This window comes from Malurus melanocephalus, unplaced genomic scaffold (genome assembly GCF_030028575.1).
Source record: "Malurus melanocephalus ecotype Western Australia unplaced genomic scaffold, MMel_1.1 scaffold_159, whole genome shotgun sequence".
Taxonomy (NCBI): domain Eukaryota; kingdom Metazoa; phylum Chordata; class Aves; order Passeriformes; family Maluridae; genus Malurus; species Malurus melanocephalus.
This window is the reverse complement of record NW_026623391.1, coordinates 1,419,630-1,441,285: the sequence shown is the minus strand read 5'-3', so window position 1 is coordinate 1,441,285 and position 21,656 is coordinate 1,419,630. Positions and strand designations below refer to the sequence as shown.

The 21,656-nt window shown below is 39.5% G+C and overlaps 1 protein-coding gene across 4 annotated transcripts in view; it reads right to left on the bottom strand.

Moving 5' to 3' along the window:
• Positions 1-315: 315 nt before the first annotated feature.
• APP (amyloid beta precursor protein) overlaps positions 316-21,656 on the bottom strand; it is a 189,705-nt gene continuing 168,364 nt past the window's right edge. For 2 of the 4 annotated variants that reach the window (XM_057371844.1, XM_057371846.1), the window contains 4 exons: positions 19,440-19,493; positions 9,459-9,559; positions 6,261-6,407; positions 316-1,582 (listed from right to left, as the gene is read on the bottom strand). In XM_057371844.1, the coding sequence (XP_057227827.1) occupies positions 1,481-1,582; positions 6,261-6,407; positions 9,459-9,559; positions 19,440-19,493 (404 nt within the window). In that variant the 3' untranslated portion in view covers positions 316-1,480. The remainder of the gene's footprint in view (positions 1,583-6,260; positions 6,408-9,458; positions 9,560-19,439; positions 19,494-21,656) is intronic. The other 2 variants (XM_057371847.1, XM_057371845.1) reach the window with 1 other exon arrangement.

Genomic DNA, 21,656 nt, shown 5'->3' with positions numbered 1-21,656 from the left:
CAATGGCTTTGCCCTCATCCTGCAGTTTCTGGGAAAGAAATTCCTGGTGCTGCTATCCCACCCTTCCTTGGCACTTGCTATGAGGCAGCAGAACCAGGCTGGATGCAGCCTGGGAGGGGCTGCTCCTCACCCTCACCAATACACCATATTTCAGGACATGAATCTTGCCAAAAAGCCAGCAGAGGTGTGGGGAGGAATGAGCTTGCTCCAAGGGGACGGACACGAAAGTGGGAGGCTGGTTAGTCATCCACATCATGCTCCTTTGTGTGAGTGAGGGTGGCTGACTGGCACAGAAACACACCACTACAAGAGGGCTCCTCCAGGAATGTATTTATTTACATTAAAACACTATTATACAAACTGAAAGTAAAAGAAAAGGAAAAAGAAAAAAAAAAAAAAAGAAGAGACAACATCTTAGAGGGGAAGCTGTGCCAAAGTTGGCACTCTCCACTTCCCGCCCTATCTCACTGCTGCTTTCCTTCTGCTCTGGTCCAACTGTCAGTGCCATGATCTCTGTAGGATCCCAACCCTCTCTCGGTGTGAACATTACATATTCTGTTTAAATGACTTTCAGAACTCTTTGTTTTCTGCCTGCAAAGAAAACTCTTGCCCACACGTTCTTTTCTTAATTTATTTATGTAACACAGTGTAGAAAGCTATCAATTCATAAGCAATGGCTCTGTACAATCATCCTGCAGAGGACCCCTGTTAATTTTCGGCCAGCAGGCACTTCTCACCCCAGAAGTGCTCACAATTAACAGGGACTCTTTTTAATAATTTTTTTTTAAGATCAAAAAGATACATGGAAAGGAAAATAAAGTTTAACTTTCAATGCCTAAAGTGTGCACATAAAACAGGCACAAAGAAACGAATGTGTATTCCCATGATTTCTACATCACTAATACAGCAGGAGCAACAACCTGTACAATAAAATGCAGCTGCAAAGGAAAAGAACTTCAATAACTCATCTGAAATACTTTTTAAAAAATGTTGGTTTACTTTAAAATGCATAGTGATCAGAAAAAAACGCTCAGCAAAGAGAAGCAGCAAAACCCCACAGACACAGAAAGCATCCCCCATCAATTCTTAAAGCATATTTCAATTAGGACTTAATTTCTGTCACAAATCACAAGAATAATATACAACTGGCTAAGGAGCTACATGATAAATAATTGGGAGAGAGAATCTAACCATGCACTAGTTAAATACAGCTAACCTCTTTACAGTACACAAAAAACATTCATTAATAATGTAGTGTAAAGACTGAAATGTAAAGAGAAAGAGAGAGAAAATACATTACYGATTTTATTAATTCAAGTTCAGGCATCTACTTGTGTTACAGCACAGCTGTCAAAAGGCGAGAATGAGTAAATAATAAAACAGAGTGTTTTTCTTTCTTTCCACATTACTCTATAACTGAACACCAATGGGCAGTGAAGCAATCATTCTGCTGTCCAATTCATGAGGCTGCTATGGTGTCCTAGTTCTGCATCTGTTCAAAGAACTTGTAGGTGGGRTTTTCGTAGCCATTTTGCTGCATCTTGGAAAGATGGCGCTCCTCTGGTGTCACTGCAGCATCCACCTGTAAGGAGAGGGGACAACCAGGGTCACATTCCTGCTTAATTCACAGCACACCACACATTTCCCTACTTTACGGCCATATAACGTACTTTGTACCCTGTGCATTTGGGCAGAAAGCATCCTCTAGCTCACYCTTTGGACAAAAGATGATAATGCACCAAGAACAACTGTGCAATTCATTTTATTGCTGCAGGACTTCAAAAGCAGCTGACCAAAGCCAGCAGTACCAGCTTTGGAATTTGTTTCCTGGCTTGGAAAGCAACTCCCCATACAAAAAACTGGGATGGAGTTTGCCTCTCCCTGCAAGTCCCTCATTATTAGATGTTTTTCCCCCTAGCATATATACCAATATCTATACTTATATCAGCCCCCYGCTCCCAAATCCCAAGCCATTCCTGTACAGTCGTGTGCTCAGCAGCCAGGTACAGCTGTGTGCTTGCATTTGTAGAAGGGTCCMTGGCTGCTGCTCTGTGTCCCCTACACAGGCAGCAGGGGTGGGGAGGGATGGGGAGAGGCCCACATCTCACAGCACTCACCTCTGGCACTACCCCAGGGGCTGGGCTGCATTCTGCTGCTTTATCTGTCCTTTCTGGGGGCTGCCAACTCCTCACTCCCCAAACATACACCATCCAGATCTGTATGCAGTGAATCTCYCACTGGTAATCCCTCTGTGCTATTGCTGTTGAGTAGAGCACTTGCTATGCCAGCAGTTTAACAGCAGTAGGGCCTAACAAACCCATTCCATACAGATTTTGTACAAATGTGCCAAAGGCCTAATCTCCACCCTGAGGACCCATGAATTTAACAGCATTAACAGAATTCTGCTGTTGCTGAACTTGTTGCGAACATGGCTGTCAGGGCAAGAGTAAAGCAGGAACACTGCAAATGTTCCTGCAGCCTTTCCAGCACTTACAGAAAATAAGCATAAAAGCAGGTGCAGAGGAACAGCCACCCTCCCCTTCACTCTTSAAGGGGCTGCTACAGCACCAAGTCAGCCCTGGATCTTGGCCACTGTATCACAACCAACTCAGAGCATCCAGTGTTTCTTCAAATCCTGAAGAGTCTCACAATTCACAACTAATCCCACGAACAGATTCTCTTCCAGCCCAAAATTAAACTCAGTATGAAGCTCTGGGGTTGACAGACCAGGGTTCCATGTGTATTAATACCTGCCCAAGAACGTTTTCCTTTCTAGGAGGCTCACCCAGTAGGCTGGGATGCAAAGGAGGGGGATGCCAAAACATGTGCTGGACTCTGTCTTTAAGCTCCAAGCAACACTGTACTGAACTCTGTTACCCATTTAGTTTAAGCCTCTCACTCAGTTTTCTTATTCGTGACTAGAAAATGTGGCAAGTACACAGCATAACCTGCTTGTGAGAAGGAAATGGAATGAGACACCACCATAAATTAAAAAGGAATCAAGGAAACTGCAAGGCAGAAGAGAGCAAAAAATTAATGAGACACTTGGAAGAAAATCAAGGAGAAGGAGATTAGGCCAAAAAAAAGAAGGTCAGAAAAAACCCTGAATTTTTAATGCCTTTGCACAGTGTTCCATATTAAAAAAATCTCATTTTGATAAAAACAATTTCTAGTGAAAGTCCAACAAACTCTGAAATACGGTATTTATAGATGAAAGGGATTTACTGAAGCTCCAACTTGCAGTYTTAGTCAATTTATTTTTTTCATTTCCCCTTCAGCCTTTAAAATATTTAATGCTGGTAYTTCCTCTCCTTCCTGTAGGTCTCTGCTGCAGGATAATTAATCAAACCATCAACCTACATGCTCTATCAGTCATCCTGAATGTCTTCTCTTCTACTCTCTTTTACCTATTTTGATGCTGCCAAACYCTTCACATTCCCTACAACCTCTGCTCCAGGTACCACTCTGCCAAATGACATGCTTTGAATCCAATTATCTCCTTGTCAGTAAATCCCCAAAGTCCCTTACCATTTYAAGAAGCTTTTTACACCCATTATGGAGGTGGCAGAACTGAGGACAGTATGTAAGAAGTTTGGGCACTCTGGTTCGACACTTTTCTATGACGTGATGTCTCTTGAGAAAACACCTCAGTTAGATTTCTACTTTCTCACCTCTTTGTGAGGCTGTTTGTCCACCTATCCCTTCACCAATTTCAGCGACATCTCTGCTCCTGCAGCGAGCCCTCCTGTTGTCACTGCTGGAGGTGCTGCCTCCAGCAGAAAGCAAATGAGCTTTGAACAGGATATCCTCAAAGAGGAGAAGCTGAGACAGTCAGCGGCTGCCCAGCACACAGCAGATGTGAGAATCTCTCTTTTGCCGCCTGCTTTGGTGGAGAAAATAACCTCCTGCAGACAGCTGGGGTGGGTGCACCCACCAAAAAAACCTTCAAAACATTTGTTGGAGCCCCTGTGTGCACATGTAATAACTAACTTTCGATCTCTCAATCATTTACTTACTTAACTATTAAAGTTCTTTTCCTGGAGGAAAGAGGCTGAACAACTTTGGAACATTTTTATTCTCTGCATAGGGGGAAAATGACACTTCTAAATAGGACAAGTATATCCATAGTCAGAGCTATAAAAAAGGCTAACAGGATTTTTAATCATTATTTTGTTTAAAAAATCATAGTCAAATGATACAGTACAACAGAGGTGAATTTTTGGAAGACAAGAACACATGTGGAATAAGGCCTGTTCTGTAATCTTGCATTATCACAGAGTTAAATTCACACAGTAACTTCTGACACACAACAAAGATGTGGCAAATTTGTTAAAAATACACTCAGCCAAGCTAAAGCTGAGGTACAGTTATTTTTGCATCAAGTGATTTTGCTCTTCCATGCTGTTTGTGCACAATATACAAGAGGTGTGCTATGGCTAATAAATTCTCTTTAGAAACGAACAGCTTAGTTTTGAAGACATTTTGGTATTAAACATCAATTGTATATGGATCTTTTGGGTTTTTATTTTAATCTGCAATATAAATTCTACAAAATTTTTACCAACTTAGGGCAAAACCAAATGTTATCCGTTTCTTGCAGGCAAGAAGCTCAGACAGTGAGGCTGAGCAGCCTGCCAAGACTAGAGAGCAAGTCTGGGAGAAGRAGGAGGAATCCTGGCTGCCAATGCCAGCAAATCCACCAGGCAACACCATCTATAGTGTAATACTATAAATATATTAATATTCTTGGTACATTTGCATGCTAAAGCTTTATGGTTTTATCTGTAAAATCTTTTATTCCCTAAGTCATGCTGTCATTCCAACATGAATTACTTATTCAGCCTTTGCATGTTTTTTCTAGGCCAACATTTCCAAGTTCACTGTCACCAAAGAAAGCTGGCAGAAGTCCATGTTGTTTTATCAGGCGAAGCCATCTGGAATTTTAAGGTCATGCTGCAATAATGCTATGTATCCATTCAATGTCTAATTTGGGGCTTTGGCCTAGCAAGGCTCCTGGCTTTTCCATTCTCGCTAAATTCACCCAARGGAGAGTCTCTGGTGGCACAACTGTTGGCAGCAGATAGCAGCTTAGTGTAATTGGGTAATTTTCTACAAAAATGGCTGAAAGATAYCACATCAAAAGCTGAAGCTGAGATTCCTGCTAGCTATTTTCTGCCTCTTGGTCCAAATTTCTGCACAGCTCTGTGCAAATCACCACACACTCTTGGTGYTCTTCTGACCATATCTCTTTGAAAGGTTTAAAACCACATGGACAACCACAGTGTGGACACAAGGATGCACAAGGACAGGCTTAAGACAAAGGTTTACACAAACAATTCTTAAGACCCTTCATTATCCCAGACAGTGGAATAAATGCATCACAAAGCAGGTGTGCCTCCAGCAAGACCAAAGCAAGGCTCATCTGACTCGAAATGAAACCAACATAAACTATGGACTTGAACAAGACTTCCATCTTAATAAAAAATGTAAAATACCAATTCTGAAAGGCAAMAATATACAAGAACTAATGTAAGAACTATCTGCAAACCAGACACTCACACAGCAAACTAAATAATAAGAGGTACATGAACCCCCTTCCAGTTCTCATAATGAAGTTTTTCTACTTCCAGAGATCTTACCTTAAAGCCATGAAATAGGTTAAGTTTTTTAAATCACTATAAATTGACCACGAATTTCCTTGGCAGACTGAGAAGAGGCAAGGATATTCATCTTGAAAATCCTATATAGGAGTCCTATATACTATTTGTTTCTCAAAACTATGAGTTTCAGATTCGCCATAAATCAAAAGCTGTTGATGGCAACAAAGGATCTTGTTTASAGAACAGAGTAATAAAATACCTGTCTAGGGAAAATCCTTGCAGATCACAGCACAAGCTACGGAAGGCCAATTTCAAATGTTAAAGCTAAATAAAGAAATTGGTGTGTGGATTCCCAACAGTAAAATCAGGTTTTTCCTCTTGCGCTGAATCTACTTATTGGCTACTGTCAAATTTCTTATAAAATAAACTTTCACATTATCAAGTGTGGTCTAGGATAGCTACAGAAGGAAGTTTTCTGGTTCTACACCCACTTCAACATTGTGTTTGCATTAACTAAATAAAGCAATTTGATTCCATTGCTGCTGGATGTAACCACGCCAGCACAGCCAAACCCAGAGTTTCTTCCTTTGTAAATCAATATTCATAGAGCAGTGTGTTTTTCACAGGTGACACCAGTTGTGTTTGCAAGTCTTTTCTTACCTCCACAACCCCATGATGAATAGATGTGTACTGCTTCTTCTTCAGCATCACCAAAGTAATGACAATCACTGTTGCTATGACAACACCTCCCACCATTAGTCCAATGATGGCACCTTTATTTGAACCCACATCTTCAGCAAAGAACACCTATGAAAGAAAAATAAAGGAAGATGGTTAATAAAAAGCTCACTGAACATTTGACTAACTGGCCTCACTGCCACAGCAGTACAAAGGCATCAGTAATTAAAAGGCACTGCTTGTCTTGCTAAATACTCAAACATCAGATTGCTGTGCCACAARGCTCTCAAAGCTGGAGAAGAGCAATTTGGGAAATATATATGGCCCGTGGTGTAGCAGTGCTGTGCTGAAAAAGGACTCAGCTCYACGATGAGCTTCACACAGGTCTCAGACAGTAGCTGCCTTTTTTCCTTGGGTAAGCCAAGTTAAGGTAATTGCACAGTGAGGGATAGGTTTGAATGGAGTAACCCAGGAGAACACACATTTCTTTTTTACAGAATGCTAATCATGAGTGTGGTCAAAAATTTACATCTCTGTGGCTTGTTTGGACTTCAATGCATTTCTTCAATAAAAGAGTAGTGAAGGACCTGTGGGACAACAGTGAAAYGTGCACACAGCTGGGAGGAAGATTYTCACACCAAAGCAGATTAGCCAACAAAAGCTAACTATCACTGATTTAAGTGATCACCAAGAGTGTTTCAAGATTTTGTAGGGCAAAAAGAATAAGCTGTACCTGCAAGTTGTACTATGTTAGACCTAGGTAACAGTTGTGTGAAAACCAGAGAAAGTCCACTTGAATAAAACACAAGTGGATGAGGCAGAACAGAGGACAGCAAGAGGTTTTATTACGCATTTAATAAGACTGGYTTTTATCAGCAGAAGCAGGTATGAAAAATGGGTGATTGTTTCCATTGCCCTGTTCTGTATTCAAAGAATACATTGGATTATTTTATATCTAAGCATATATTACAATCCTTTTGTCTGCTTGTCAATAGCAGGCTTTTATTGTTTTTAACCAAAATAGGCAAAAAGGATTAGAGAATAAATTACATTCATGGAATGGTATGACTACCTCATGCTGAAAGACTAAATACTTTGACAAGTATTTAACAAAAATGCAGAGGAAAGCAAGAAACCAGCTGAGAATTATAATGAGTTGTATAACATTTGCACTCTTTAAGAAACACACGCTTCATCAGGTATTGGAGCATGCAGTATAAATATTTATATTGTTTCTGGTCACAAGCAAGAAATGTGTTTAAACAAAGTAAAAAATTCACACACARTGGATGGTGTTGGCATGAGCTAATGCAGAGTAATAATTTCTTCCATCAATTTTAGCTGTCTCGGACTGAAATCCTGTTACTATGCTATTTCAGAGCACTGCAAAATGCCCCAGCTAATATAMATGTGCAAGAGAGAAAGGCCTTAAGCACTCCGAGCCTGAAAATCAGTTTAATGTACAGTTTAAATGCCAACTTCCATGAAGGAGAAAATAACTGCAATTTCAGCCCAATTCAGAAGTCTGCATGTAAAATCCAGTGTGCAGCTGAATTCAAAGCAGCATCCTTAGGAGACTGTTTTGGGAAATTCTATCATGGCACAGAAGGGAAGCACAGATGGAAGTGTTTTCTGCTCCCTGATTTCGAATTAATGSTCAATGGAGGGGGGCACTGGACAGGACATGGTGTATGACAGGGAAGCAAGGCCCTTTAAGCATCAGTCCARTACTTGCTCACCAATACCAGAATCACTGCTCAGTCTCAACTGAAAAGATAACATAGAAGACAGCTCACTAATTTTTAAACAGTAGTTGTACCTATCAGTGAGACGGCAAAAAAATGCTGTAAAAAGCTGGAAAGGTCCCATTTCAAACATGATTATCATGTGTAGGGACTGCAATGCCCTCCTCATCAGCCAYCATGCTATAGGGATTTCCCAGCACCAAATTCCTTGGGATGGTATCAAACCACTTAAGACACTAAAGGGTGCTTCTGAGAAGTGCCTCTGACAGCCAGTAACTRCTGTGTCTAGCACACATTCCTGCAAGTTCCTTCCCTTCTGCACCCTGCACAGGCTTGCTCCATTGAGATGTTTAACCCATCTGAGCTAAGCATGTCAAAATTTACCATATTTGTGCTAAWGCATTTCAGATTAATTTATCAAATTGGGAATTCTCAGTTCTCGGCATCAAAGAGATGGCAGAATAGCTTTTCACAGAGTGATTGCCTAGTTCACATGCAAATTTGAGTCCCATGTTAATTTTGATTTTCAGCACTATTTAGCTTTAAGAAGATATTAAGGAAAAAAGCTTTCAAGTTTAATATCAGGATATTGAAAGCCATGGAACTGAAACCTCATCACATAATATATTTTTAAAAAGAAGAAGCAGAACAGCTTTATAGTCAACACTGCTGTATGGGCTCTTCACTGCTCATTAAGGGACAAAAAAAAACCGTTTTAGAAGATGCTTTTCTTAACTACAGTGCTTTGGATTGTCATTTTTATGTTCACAAGAAGCACAGTTCAAATGGGAAACAATGTTTTACTCCTACCTACCCTTCCCCCATTAAAAATACTTTAATATATCTCAAGGAARAAAMCACATAGATACAGSCAAATAGAAAYTAAAATAAGGCCAGTGGAGAATCTCCTTTTATCCCAAGCAGMTATTCTTGTGAAAGGTTATGCTCCATCCATACACCACTACCATCTGTTTTGATAGGAAAAGACTCTATTCCTGAAACTGTCATTCTATTTCTTGCTGTACTGTGCTATGYATCTCAAACTCTTTTYTTCWTTTTTTAAACTTAGCATTTTCCTTCTTCTGCATCCTTCTCTTTAGGTATAAGACAGATGGACTGTGGGACAAGTATTCTCCATAAAAGCATATTCAGTGAAATGRCAGTGCAAGGACAGGAACTGTCGGAATTTCCTCTCATGTGAGGCTCAATGACTTTCCATCCTCTCTGCTGACATTGTTCCAGGTTTACTCTCATTGAAGAGAGAACCAGAAAGATCATCTGTTCACATGATAAATTTGTTCACATGATAATTTTTTTGTTGGCACTTTCAGCATCCACATCACTCAAACAAAACATGCCCACAAGTAACTTACCAGGTCAAGACTGAATCAGAAACTCAAAATGCATGTGTGGAAAGCACTGTTTGTTCACTCACCAGCTTTTGATGATGAACTTCATATCCTGAGTCATGCCGGAACTCCGCATCCATCTTCACCTCAGAGATCTCTTCTGTCTTAACATTGGTCAACCCGGAACCTGCATCACACCGCAAAAACAATTCACTGAAGTCAGGATTCAGGAAGATTCTGCTTAACCCCATTCCAGGAGAGCAGAAGGCAACAGTGCCATTCACACGGAGGAGGTGTGATGCAATGTGAAAGGGAACTCAGAGGAAAGTGAGGTWCATGTGGTGTTTCAGTCCCACTGAGGTGACACAGAATGAGTTAAATGATCCTCAATCCATGGCAGCTATATGGTACAAGCATCAAAGGCTTCCAGCACGAAACACTGCCTGAACTAAGSTGTGAGGGACCAACAGAGGCCTCCTGAATTGGCTCACAGACTGCAGACAGATCTGCTCTGACAGCCTCTTTAGCAATGTCAAGAAAATTTGTTGTTGAAGCCAAAATCTTTGTCCTCCCTAAGCTCAGGCTGCTGTGAGGAAAAAACAGAATACTCATGGTGTGAGCAGGAGAACTCCAGATATCTTTTTTTTCTTGCTGCCTTCAAATCAGTACCTTTTCCACAAACATGCAYAAGTTACCAAATGTTTGTGAAGTTTACAGAGTTCTTATTTGTTTTGAGATTTCGTACTGCTCAGAATTAATGGTTCTTTTTGTCTTCTCTCTGAGAGATAACTGTCTCTCTTGATTAGAAACATACAGAAAAGCAAGTGAGCACAACTTGCAACAATTATAACTGCAGTTTGCAGTCCTGCTCTCTTTTGGTTGCGATGGGGAGATGCTGCACTCATCTAACTGGAAAGAAGGCCAGGATTTGCTCYTGGAAAACAGCCTTAGGAGAATGACAGCAGTGGAGCAGTGCCTCCTGTATGTGTCTGTGAGTACTGAAGAGCTGGCTCTTGCTTGTAGACAATATATGGGCATTCATGGAACTGGTTATTTTTTTTTCTCAGTACCAATGTACCGACATTTTTATTTCTTGAAGGCACAAACACTACAGAAGAATGGCATTTACGAGATGTTATTTCTTCCCTCTACTGAAYATAATAAGAACAAACCGGTTCATTTTCCTTGTTGTATTTATTTCAGCATTTTCTCACCCCCATGCCTTTCTTCAAGGCTTAACTCTTAGAATCTTGGGCTGAACTTAAGCTTTGATGAAGAGGAAGAAACTCTTAAAAATTCTCAACACAACTGACTGCTCCTGTGCTCCACTGTCTTGTTCAACTCCCAAAATTAACTCCTTAAGACTTCCATGTGCAAGTGAGCTCCACAGTACAAAATAGCAATCAATCCAAGAATTACTGCCCTTTTATTGCCTTTGAATATGCAATTTCTTTTTCATCAAGTGCTGSTTTATTTTTGAATAATGAATCAGCAAGAACAGATCTTCCCAAGAACTTCTCTGGACTGTACAGACATCCCACTCTAAGGTTCTGATCTCCTTTTCATAGGAAACCATGCAAAGAAGAGAACAAGAATCATCTTCATGCTATAAAGCATTTATGGTTATTTTTTGAAGAGTATGACCACCCCACAGATTTTGTATTACTGTCTTTCTCGTTTTTTTGCTTTTTGGGTTTTCTTTAAGGAATTTAACACTTCAACCCCTGAAATTTCTTTACTAAGTCCCTGATTTTTGAAGCTACATCACAGTACTAACACAAATATATTACAACATTTGTATATGGGGGACCCATTTCTAAATGCAAGAACAGTAAAGTACTGAAGGAATTACAGTCTGAAAATAATGATATTCTGTCAATGAAATGCAGGAGGAAATGGAGCTGCAGGAAATAAAACACACATGGTCCCTTAAACAGGTTTAACTTTCTATCCTTGAAGCAGCTATGGCTAGTTTTCCAAATTAAGAGTACAATTTACTCTCTTTTGTGCATAATCTCAAAGTACCGCCTACACCTGCATCAATGGGAAGTGAGGAAAAGGATGTCAGAGACTGAAATCTTATGGTTTATGGCTTACACATTTTTATGAAAGACTTTCATGCATTATAGCAGAAGTGTATAACAAAACCTGCACTAGAGACCACTGCACCTTGAATGGGCTCCCTGACTGAGGCCCCCAGACTGTAAGCTGATTTAAGTAACACTATTCTCRGGTCTGGGCTTAGAGAAAATAATTCACAGGAAGATTAAGCCCAGCACCTTTGGGATGGAGTCTGTAGCCCCAGTCTTTTCTGCTGCCAGGTTTGTACAGACCCCTACACCAAAGGGAGGAGGAGGGTTTTGGGTGTGTGGCAAAAAAGCCTCTGGTCAGAGGCAGTCAATGCCCATCCTCTGCTGTGCAAACTGTGCCAGCTGTGGGGGCCTCCTGATCTCGGGAATGTCACATCTATGGGACACTCACATGGGGTGCACTTGAGGGGGTGTCATGGCGCATCAAAGGCCCCCCCAAAGGGGTCTCCAGACCCTGCAGCAGAGCACTGCACGTGATGGCACACGATACAACACAATTCTGCAAGGGACAGGGTCCAACTGGCCCCCCTCAGGGAGGTACCTGGGTCTTCCCACCTGCCCAAATGTATTTTAATCCATTGGATTCTATACTTTTTGATGGGGACCCCTCACCACCACCAAGATCAGATTCAGGAGAACAACAAGATGCCATTTGGACCCACAGAGGGGTGATATGCTTCTGCTTAATCTGTCTCTATCAATCTCCCTGTCCCCACACCCCTTTTCTATTTCTTTCTTTTTCTTTCTCTTCGCCTCTTCTACTATTAAATGAAAGTTATCAATTGATACCAATTTTTTATCAACATCTAACCTTGTTTTGGTTTTAATAACGTTTTGGGGAATATTTGGAACCTCTGGGTTTGTTCTGTTTTATTCACAGAGGGTTAGTTCTCCTTGTTCCTCTGAGATTAGAGTAGATCACAACAAATGACAACATGGATCTGCCTGCATGGAAGCTCAACCTGTCAACCTCTGCCACCTTTTTGGTTTTAGGATTAAAAGGGAAGGGAGGAAACTCCAGTAGTGGAGCATCAGTGCAGTAGCTGTGGGGAAAGGGCTTTCCCAGGACTTATTTCACTGCCCAGGAGCTGAAGAGGAGGCTGCTCCCTCTCCATGGCCACACTCACTGCCCCTCACAGACACCCTGGCAAAAGCACCACAGCAAAATTCCTCCAAGGCAAAGGCCTGAGGAAGAGCACAATTTGGCTRCTGCAGCTGGCAAATCCACTGAAGCTATAAATGTGGATTAAAACATATCCACACACATACAARATAAATCAGTGAAAAATCTACCTTTTTGTAAGTCCTGCTTCCCAAACCTCTTAGAGGTCACTGAAGAATTAGCAATCACATGGGAAACAGTGATTCTGCTTGGAGTGAATCTGGATTTCCAAAAAGCTTTTGAGAAGGTCCCTGATCAAAGCTCTAGCAAAAGCTAAGATGTCAAGGAGTAGAAAGGAAAATCATATGTGACTTTCCATAACTGACTAAGAGAAAGGAAGTGTAAACAAAATTCTGTTTTTCACAGTGGAGAAACRTTACCAGTGGGTTCCATATRGATCTGTGCTGMGCTGTTTGCAAAGTGATGAGAGTGAATAGTGACATGACAAAGTTTACTGACAAAAAATAAAAGAAAAAAAGAGGATAGTCAAAGTAAAAACAAAGAACTTCAGAAGTATCTCAGAAATTCCAAGAGCATAATAAAAGGGAAATTATATTCAATGTTGATATAATGCAAAGTGGTGCTTGTGGGGACATATTGCCCTAACTATACATATAGTTAGCTACAAAGACTCTCATTTAGCCCTGTTCCACCCAGGACAGAGACCCTGCAGTCACTGTGGATAACTCTGTGGGCACTTGCCTGACTGGCAGTCAAAAAGGCAAAGAGAAGGTAGGAACAATCATGAGAAAACAGAAAACATTAAACTTTGTTACACTGCTGTATAAATGAYGAATCTTCATTTTAAATCTGGCTTTTCGTTCTGGTCACCCCACCTCAGACAAAGGCAGAAGAACTACAAAAAATTAATGCAGTGAGATTATCACAGGTATGGAACAGTTTCTGTACATGAGGACTAAAAACAGGAGTCTTCAGACTGGAAGAGGCAAATGAGCTSAAACAACACAATGTGTAACTGTGAACGACAAGGGGAAAGTCTAAAGGAAATGGTCATTTATTATTTCTCCTAAGAAAGTACAGGCCATCAACAAGACCATGATACAGAAGATTGAAACGTAACACAAGAAAGTGTGCACATATATATATATATATACATATATAATTCAGTACAATGCAAAATTGGACTGTGGAACTCAATGGCACAGATCACAAGGATGTTCAAAATACAAATGAACAAATGTGAAGAAGAAAGGTTCATTCAGGGTTACTAAACACAATGGTGAAAATACAGTTTTCAGTCCTGATACCTATCAAATGTTAGCTGCCAAAAGCTCAGTGATGTACCAGGGTATAAAGCAGAGGTGAAATCTGTACATATCCTTTTGTACCACTGCTAGAGGTAAGAAAAAGGACACAAGCACTTCTGCTTCTGGGGTCTGACCACTTTTACTGAAAGGAAAGCTGCAACAGCTGAGACTGTGAGTCTTTGTTAGCTTCTRTTTAACAGTCAAATGCCAGAGGCAGGAGTTACAGCAGCATTTTGGGGGCAGAACAGGTCACGTCAATAAACAACAGAGGGTGATAAGTTCACCAGTAATCTTAGCTGTTAAAAAAATGCAGGCTCAGGCTTCCCTAGAGCAATTTTTTTTCTACCTGGCTCCCTTTCCTCCTTCCACTCCAATCAAAGAGTAGCATGGGAGCCATGCTTTCAGCAAATAGCAGGTTAAACCACCATTTCTTGCCTTGAGATCAGGCAGAAATTTTTTGGTTTTGGTCAAGTAACCAAGGTCCCACAAAAAAGCAATGGAATCTGAACACAAGGTAGGACCTGATATTAGGATGTTAATGATGTTAAGACTTACTGAAACTTGTTTTTTGCAACTTGCACCAGAAAAACGTCAGAAACAGAATTTTTTTTTAGCTATTGCATAACAACAGCAACTTTTTCCTTCTTTCTTATCTCCCTTACAAGGGAGGAAAAATACTTCAATTATGGTAAACTGCTGGTCTTCTGCAAATAACTGATTATATAGCAAGGAGAAGTATGACATTACACTGGAATCAATTAAATACCTGGTATGAGATAAAAACATCTGGAGTTATATATGTCTTTCCACAATTCAATTATAGAACTGACACTTTTTAAGAGATTCTTAATTACCAGTTCATTCACTTAACTGTCCTGGTGACTRCACATTTAGACTTGCATGCTAAAATCAAAGATATACTTTTGAAAGGTAGTAACTGAAGAAGGAAAAACTCAGSGTTTTTCTAAAACTTTGACCAGAGGTAGGATGCAAATAGTCAAGGGATTCCTAATACCTCTCTACCCTTTCATTGAATACAAGCATACAAAGAAAAGTTCTCTCTCTGACAAGAACTTTAATCCTTTAAACACTAAATAATTTTTTCACTATCAATTCTAAAATATAAAACCTAAACACATAAAGCAATATACTGGACGTAAAGTGAGGGCAACAGCCTCATTGGAAATTCATAAATGATGACAATTTTCTACAGCTTTTCTTCCAAATTACATACCCTCTTTAGGGAATTGCATTCATATTACCTCAATTTTAAAATGCTTCAATTCAGCTGGCAAATACACTAACACACAGCTCCTTAGAAAAACTGACAAAACTATTTTGTTATAAAAACCATACACTTTAAAGCTTCTAGTGAAATTCAACAAAGTGMGCTAACTATGATGGGTCTTTATTGATAATACTTTTAATTAGCAATATTAACTGCTTTTATGCATACATTTATATATACATGCATGTGTGCACACATGTATTTCCAAACATCAAAAAATGGAGAGTATRAAATCCTTATTTTTCCTTGCCCTAAAGGGGGAAAAAAAAATCATATGGAGTGAAAAACTACTCATATGAAATAAAAAACAAGTACTTGCTTTGGGGAACACTTTATATGCAAATTGATGAGCTTYGTGTTTGTGAAAATATATATTTACACTTTCAGAAGACTAAAAAAAAGGAGGATACAGTGAATTTTACCATGGATATACTCAGATGCACATTATCTACTATAYTGCTTGCAATTTCTTTATCTACTGGTTACATAAACAGCTAGAAAGGTTTTGTGATATTGTTTTGCACTATCTGAAATAGTATTAGTGTGCCTGAGGTTACATCTAAGTGAAAAATTAAATCTCTAAGTGCAGCAAATTGTTGAAACAACCAGAGCTGGGTGGCCTCCACACAGAGAAAAACCAAGTAGCAGTTTGAGTGACTRCAGTACTGATTGCATTCAGGAAAACATTCAGCTCCTCGTTCATGAACTGTGTTTTAGTCATGGAAAGATCAAGAAAAGAGTTGTTGAATCAAAGCCTGTTACAAGGGTGGTAAACAGCTTTGTCTGGGTTAGGCTTCACCTAAGATAAAAAGGGTGGCAGGGAAGGAATGCCATCTTTGAACAACCGCTGGGGCAGAGAGCTATCTGATTCTAACCAGAAGTTAACTATTACTTCCATATGACCCCGTGACTTTGTGCAGGTCATTAAATTTTGCAATTAAAGAAAAAATGAAGATTGAACACTCATAGAGACAAAAATGAAGACTATATACTCAGTTTTGTAAGGACAACTCAAATATCTTTAGGAATATGGACTTTTAAGAATGCATGGAAATAAAACTTTCTGGTCTCTCCTTGGACATCAGYGAAATGCTGTTTCACTTTTACTTCATGGATGACTATGGGGCTCTCAAATTGAAGAAAGCAGAAAATAGGTGCAAGAAAAGTGTTATCTTTTTTACAAAAGAATCTCATTGGAATGAAGTATAAAATAATTCTCAGAATACATGTGTGTATAAATGAATAAACAAAACAACTAAAATTTTGATAATATTTCTGTGTCAATCTAGATGCTGTGCATATGCACCTCTAATTGCATTCACAGTTAGCAATGATCTCATTTATAGAACAAACCAAAACATCTAATGGAAAAAAGTCTATTAATGATTTTTATTTGGTAGCTGCATACAGTTAGTTTAAGGCAACTGTATTGAACTAACATCACAAAGCAAAAAAATATGTTGTCAGTTTCTGGCAAGAAAATAATAAATAATTCATTAAGCTGCTCCATGTCCTCCCCTTACACAGATTGCAACATGTGTGCTAATGATTCTGCAGAACAGCCATTAGGCTCATAGAGCCTCTGCAAAGCATGAGGAAAAAAACCCCTCAGCTTTTAATGTAACGTACTAAAGACAGACATATCATGATTTATTAGCAGAAGGGCCAAAGACACAGACGCAGCTTTATGTGCAATGTTTCCTCAAAATAATTATGTGTGTAAAAATGAGCAACYGACAAAGAATTGGACTAATGCAAAAAAGCCCCAACACGTCCAAATCATACTACATGAAAGAAAGTAACATAGTKCATACCATAAAATCCTTGCACTGGGAATTATGGACATCCTGCAAGTGATGCAATTACAGCAGTGAGTGTACACTTACACCTGCAACTCAGCAACCAAGGAAAATACGATCTGCCCTGAACATTGTTTCATCATCTTGAATTACAGACAATATGCTAATACTAAGCAACATCCTTTCTGATGGTATGTTTTCTAATCTTCATTCAATTTCCACAGRTCAGATCTGCTGAATTAATGTAAATAAAACAAGCTTGCTTGTGAGCATCTAAAGATGTTTCAATATGTATTTTTATATCTCTCTCTATACACATACACACACAAAGAAAAAGTTACTAATAAACAGAAACACAAAATTCAATAGCAAGAAATTAAGTGTTCATCATGAAAAAGTGATTGCTGAAGCACAGGAGAGAAGGAAACACAATTACCAAGTAAAATAATTTTAAAGCACACATTTTTAAACTATCAGAATCCCCTTTGTACTTCACAGTTTAAATAAGMATCCATTTGCTTTCCACTATTTCTCATTTACAAAGACACTCAGATTGGAATAATGTATCTGTTAAATTGAAATTTTATCACACATAAATTTCTTTTGAAGGATGATGAGAAACCACATGGACATTTATAGACAGGATCTGTATCAGTAGGAAAAGTTTTTTCTAAATCTGGAAATGGTGATTAAAGGCACAGGGAAGTTAAGCACTACTTTTGCACTTTAGCAGAACATTGAGGAAATATCCCACATGACTTCCACTATGCAAAATTATAGCATCTGCTGGAAATTTCAAGCCATAATGGTCACATGCTGAAATATTTTTTACCTGTCCTTAGTAGTCTATTGCACACATTCACCAAAATTATTGTTTACTTTTAGTATTATTTGTATCACCCCAACCAACAAAGTGTTCTGATGCAGTTGACTAAAACACAGAATTTCACTCTGAAACGAGAGTGTGGCAGTGACAGAAAATCCTTTCTCTAGAGAAGGGACACAAAGGMTTTCTGAGACGATGTCTATGTGTGAGGGAACAGAAGGGAGGAAGGAATAATCTTTAATAATAAATAAGGACCTCATAACAGGAGATTTTTTTAAGATGACTGAAATTAAAATTGTAAATAATCACAGGTTTTAAYATTATAAGGAAACTGCTGGACTGAACATTACAAAATTGGGATTAAACATATATGTGTTTCATCGGTGATATTTCTACTGCTCTTGGGGAAGAAGGTAGATAATGTAGTACTGAGGGGATTTCCTCTGATCCCAAGATTTTTGGTATTGTAGCTCTGTACCTGATTCCAGGCTCATTTCATGGACTGAATTAAGACTCTGAACACAAGTAAAGTGTGAGACTCCCAAAACAGTGCTAGGACCACACTACCTGGCCAGTTCCCATATCCCAATTGCTGCAACATAWAAGCTTATCTTGCCTCCCACTGTAGCAATTTCTGTAGTTGCTAAACGTGGGGAAGTCATTCTGAAAGMTTTAYAAACACTAGGAAGGTGCTGYCTATTGTGCTATCTAATGGATTTTWGGAAGAYAAGATGAAGAGAAAAAGGATTGATYAGTTTAATCTGATCTGAAGAAAGAAAACACAATTATGATGYGATGCTGAAATAATCCTGACCCTAAATTATATTCTCGTTATGTCGGAGAGTCGGTGAGTAACCCCTTCTGAAATAAAAGTCTGTTTCCCCTCAATGGAATCAGCAGTTTCCAGATAATTCTGAACAAAAAACAGAGGAAAAACAACTCCAAAAGCAAAAAAAAAGTTGTATGAAAAGCTAAAGTCCTTTTTTCTTCTGGAAACTAGAACTGTCCCATTTTAACTTTTCCAAACATTTGCAGCCTGACTCAACCTAGTGATCTGCTATTCTGAAATCAATACAAAGACAGAGGTACCTACAGCAGAGAAACAATCACCCTGCTCTGTCCTAGAATGCAATCAATAGCTGTGTCCTCAGGTAATCCAGAGCAGTAATACCAATTTTTAGATACCTGGAGGTAAGCAAAAAATATAAATGCCCCCTGCAGTTCTGAAATTAATTCTTAATTAGCCCTGCTCACTCTACGTAGAGGATTTGACATTTCTATCATACATTCCCAAATTAGAAGCAGCATCTGTACTAGGCAGTACCAACCACTAGGAGATTTACCATTTCCTGTACCTGCTAAAGTGTTACAGCTGGAAAAGATGAGACCTTTGACACAAACAGTTCTGGGTCTGGGACCCACTCCCACTGCAAACACACATCCTGAACAGCCTTGATACGGACAGCACTCACACAGGGGGAATTTGTGAGGGAACGATTCTTTCCTCATTCATGGAATAGCATTAAATTTTATGAGAGGGGTACATCAAAGCAAAGGTAATTCAYGTCAGCTCCAGCAGATCACATGCATGCCAGGAAAATATGGGTTAGGTAAAAGCCATACAAGTCATATACCTGGTCGTGTGGTGAGTCCTCTGTCTGCAGCTGGGCGGGCATCAACGGGCTCAACTGGGCATGTGCAGAAAAGAACAAAAAAGCRAACAAAAATAAACAAAATCCCCCAAAATTATAAAGACAAGTGTTCTTCTGTTGGAACAGTGCAGGAGAGACATAYTGCATAAACAAAGCTACCAAAGCAACAGCTAGAAAATATCTGCCTTCAGTTAATTCTGAAAGTAAAAGGAAGGGATGGGCGTGACTCAACAAGGAAAGCCTCAGAGCTGATGTGTCAATTTTACATCATATTCTGGTTACTCCTTCCWGTGAGAAACCACTAAGACCAAAGGATTTCTGTCCATAGAACAAAACTACATTCATTACATACAAACTTCTTCCCATTGTCTGATCAAAAGTGGCAGCCAGAATGGACATGGTGACTTCCTGCTCTTTATCAATATTGACGTAAAAGCCTACTGAATCTCTGTTTTCCTTTCAAYAGGGGCTCTTTAGAGCACCAGCTATAACATCTAAACAAAGTAAGGTGCTTTTTGAAAATACAATCAATACTTCATTCCTATATGTTCTGATTTGTGAACAGCATATTTGTCTTCCAGTTTTTGAAAGGGAAACAAAGAAGAAACACAAATTTCTATCCAACTGAGTGTCATGCACAGTTTTACAAAACTCTTTTATTACCTTACTAAGGCTGTATCAGCTGAAACCTAAGGCTGAAGGAGCTCCCTGGCACTTATAGAAAACYAGGATTTGCAAAACTTAGAGCTGTTTAAGCCACTGCATACTGCCTCAGTTAAGTTCAAATACGCTGGAAATGTTTATTAAAACCTTCAGATTTTTACCACTCTTTTTTGGTTGTTTCTCTTGCTCCAATTGTGTTGTCTTCCTTATCAAGTGACAGTGTCAAAGAACTTAAATTCAGAAATGAGGTGTTACATTGTTCCTTAGAATTCAGAATTTTTAACATTTAACACACTCATTCATTTGAATTTCTGGATTCAGGAATGAGCCTTCTTCTGCAGTAAGTGAGCAGCAATAACACAGGACATCTGATAGACCCACGGTTTTCAATCACTAAGAACTGCCATCAGAAGATCATACAAACCTGAGAATACTGCTGATTTGAGCAATGGAACTGCCCATCTTCTCAGAAGGTCTCACTGGCTTAGTGTTCCTGTGGGTTTGACAAACAACCTACCATGTTTGTGAGAGCCTTTACACACATGAGATCACTGCAGGAGCACCTGGCTCTGAAAAAAACCCAGTACTTCAGCTTTAGATTAGCTGTAGGCTAAAAGCACATCAGCACACCTGACTCACTTGCATCTCCAGAAAGGCAGACTTTCACAGAGCTTGCTGCTCTGGTGCTGCAGAGACAAGCCATCCCAACACTTTCCTTCACAGCAGGTCAGAGTGACACCAGCAGACCATGAAATTGCTTTCCTTACATAGCACTATACAAAAAACAATTTCCATCCTTAACTAAAAATTACAGTTTTGAGCATTTTCCTATTTATGTTTCCTGCTAGGTTTTACAGTATTGTCAACACCAACCCTCAGGCAGGTCAGCAGTAATTTTCAATGGCAAGGACCCAAAGGAAAGAAACAGCCACGAGCAAGTACTGTCCAAACTGCTCTTGCCAACCCTTGCAGACCCCTCCTCTGTTGCCTTAGTCCCTGCTTTCTTCCTAGAAGGCTTTTATTTCCCTCCTGCTCAATAATCCTACATGGCCACAGCTATTGAGAGCTGAGAGAGAAGCCTGTGGATAGTGACAGAAATGGGAGTAGGTGAAGGGGAAAAGGATGGAGAAAGTTTCTGTTGTACAGTAGCATGGATCTGACATCAGACTAATGCAATATTTGTGGTTGGGTGAAAGTATTACTCATGAATATTTCTTTCTGTCAKCTGTAATTTTGGAAGCACTTTATAGGGGGGAAAGGCAAACACCAGTGGCACATTTCATAACTGACACAGAAGCATAAAGACCTGGCCAAGGTCACAAACCAGCTGCAGGGCAAAAACTGGAGGCAAATGATTAAGAGCAAAGGGTCTACCAAAGCAGATTGTGATGCCAGCATGATACAGAGAAAGGCTGGTTTCTGGAGAGCTCTGAGCATCCACCTTTTCAATTTCAGTTTCATTTTAAAACCTGCTTGCTCTGCCCCAGTACTGATGTGTGCACAAACAGCTGTTAACTCTGAAAATCTTGTCTGTGG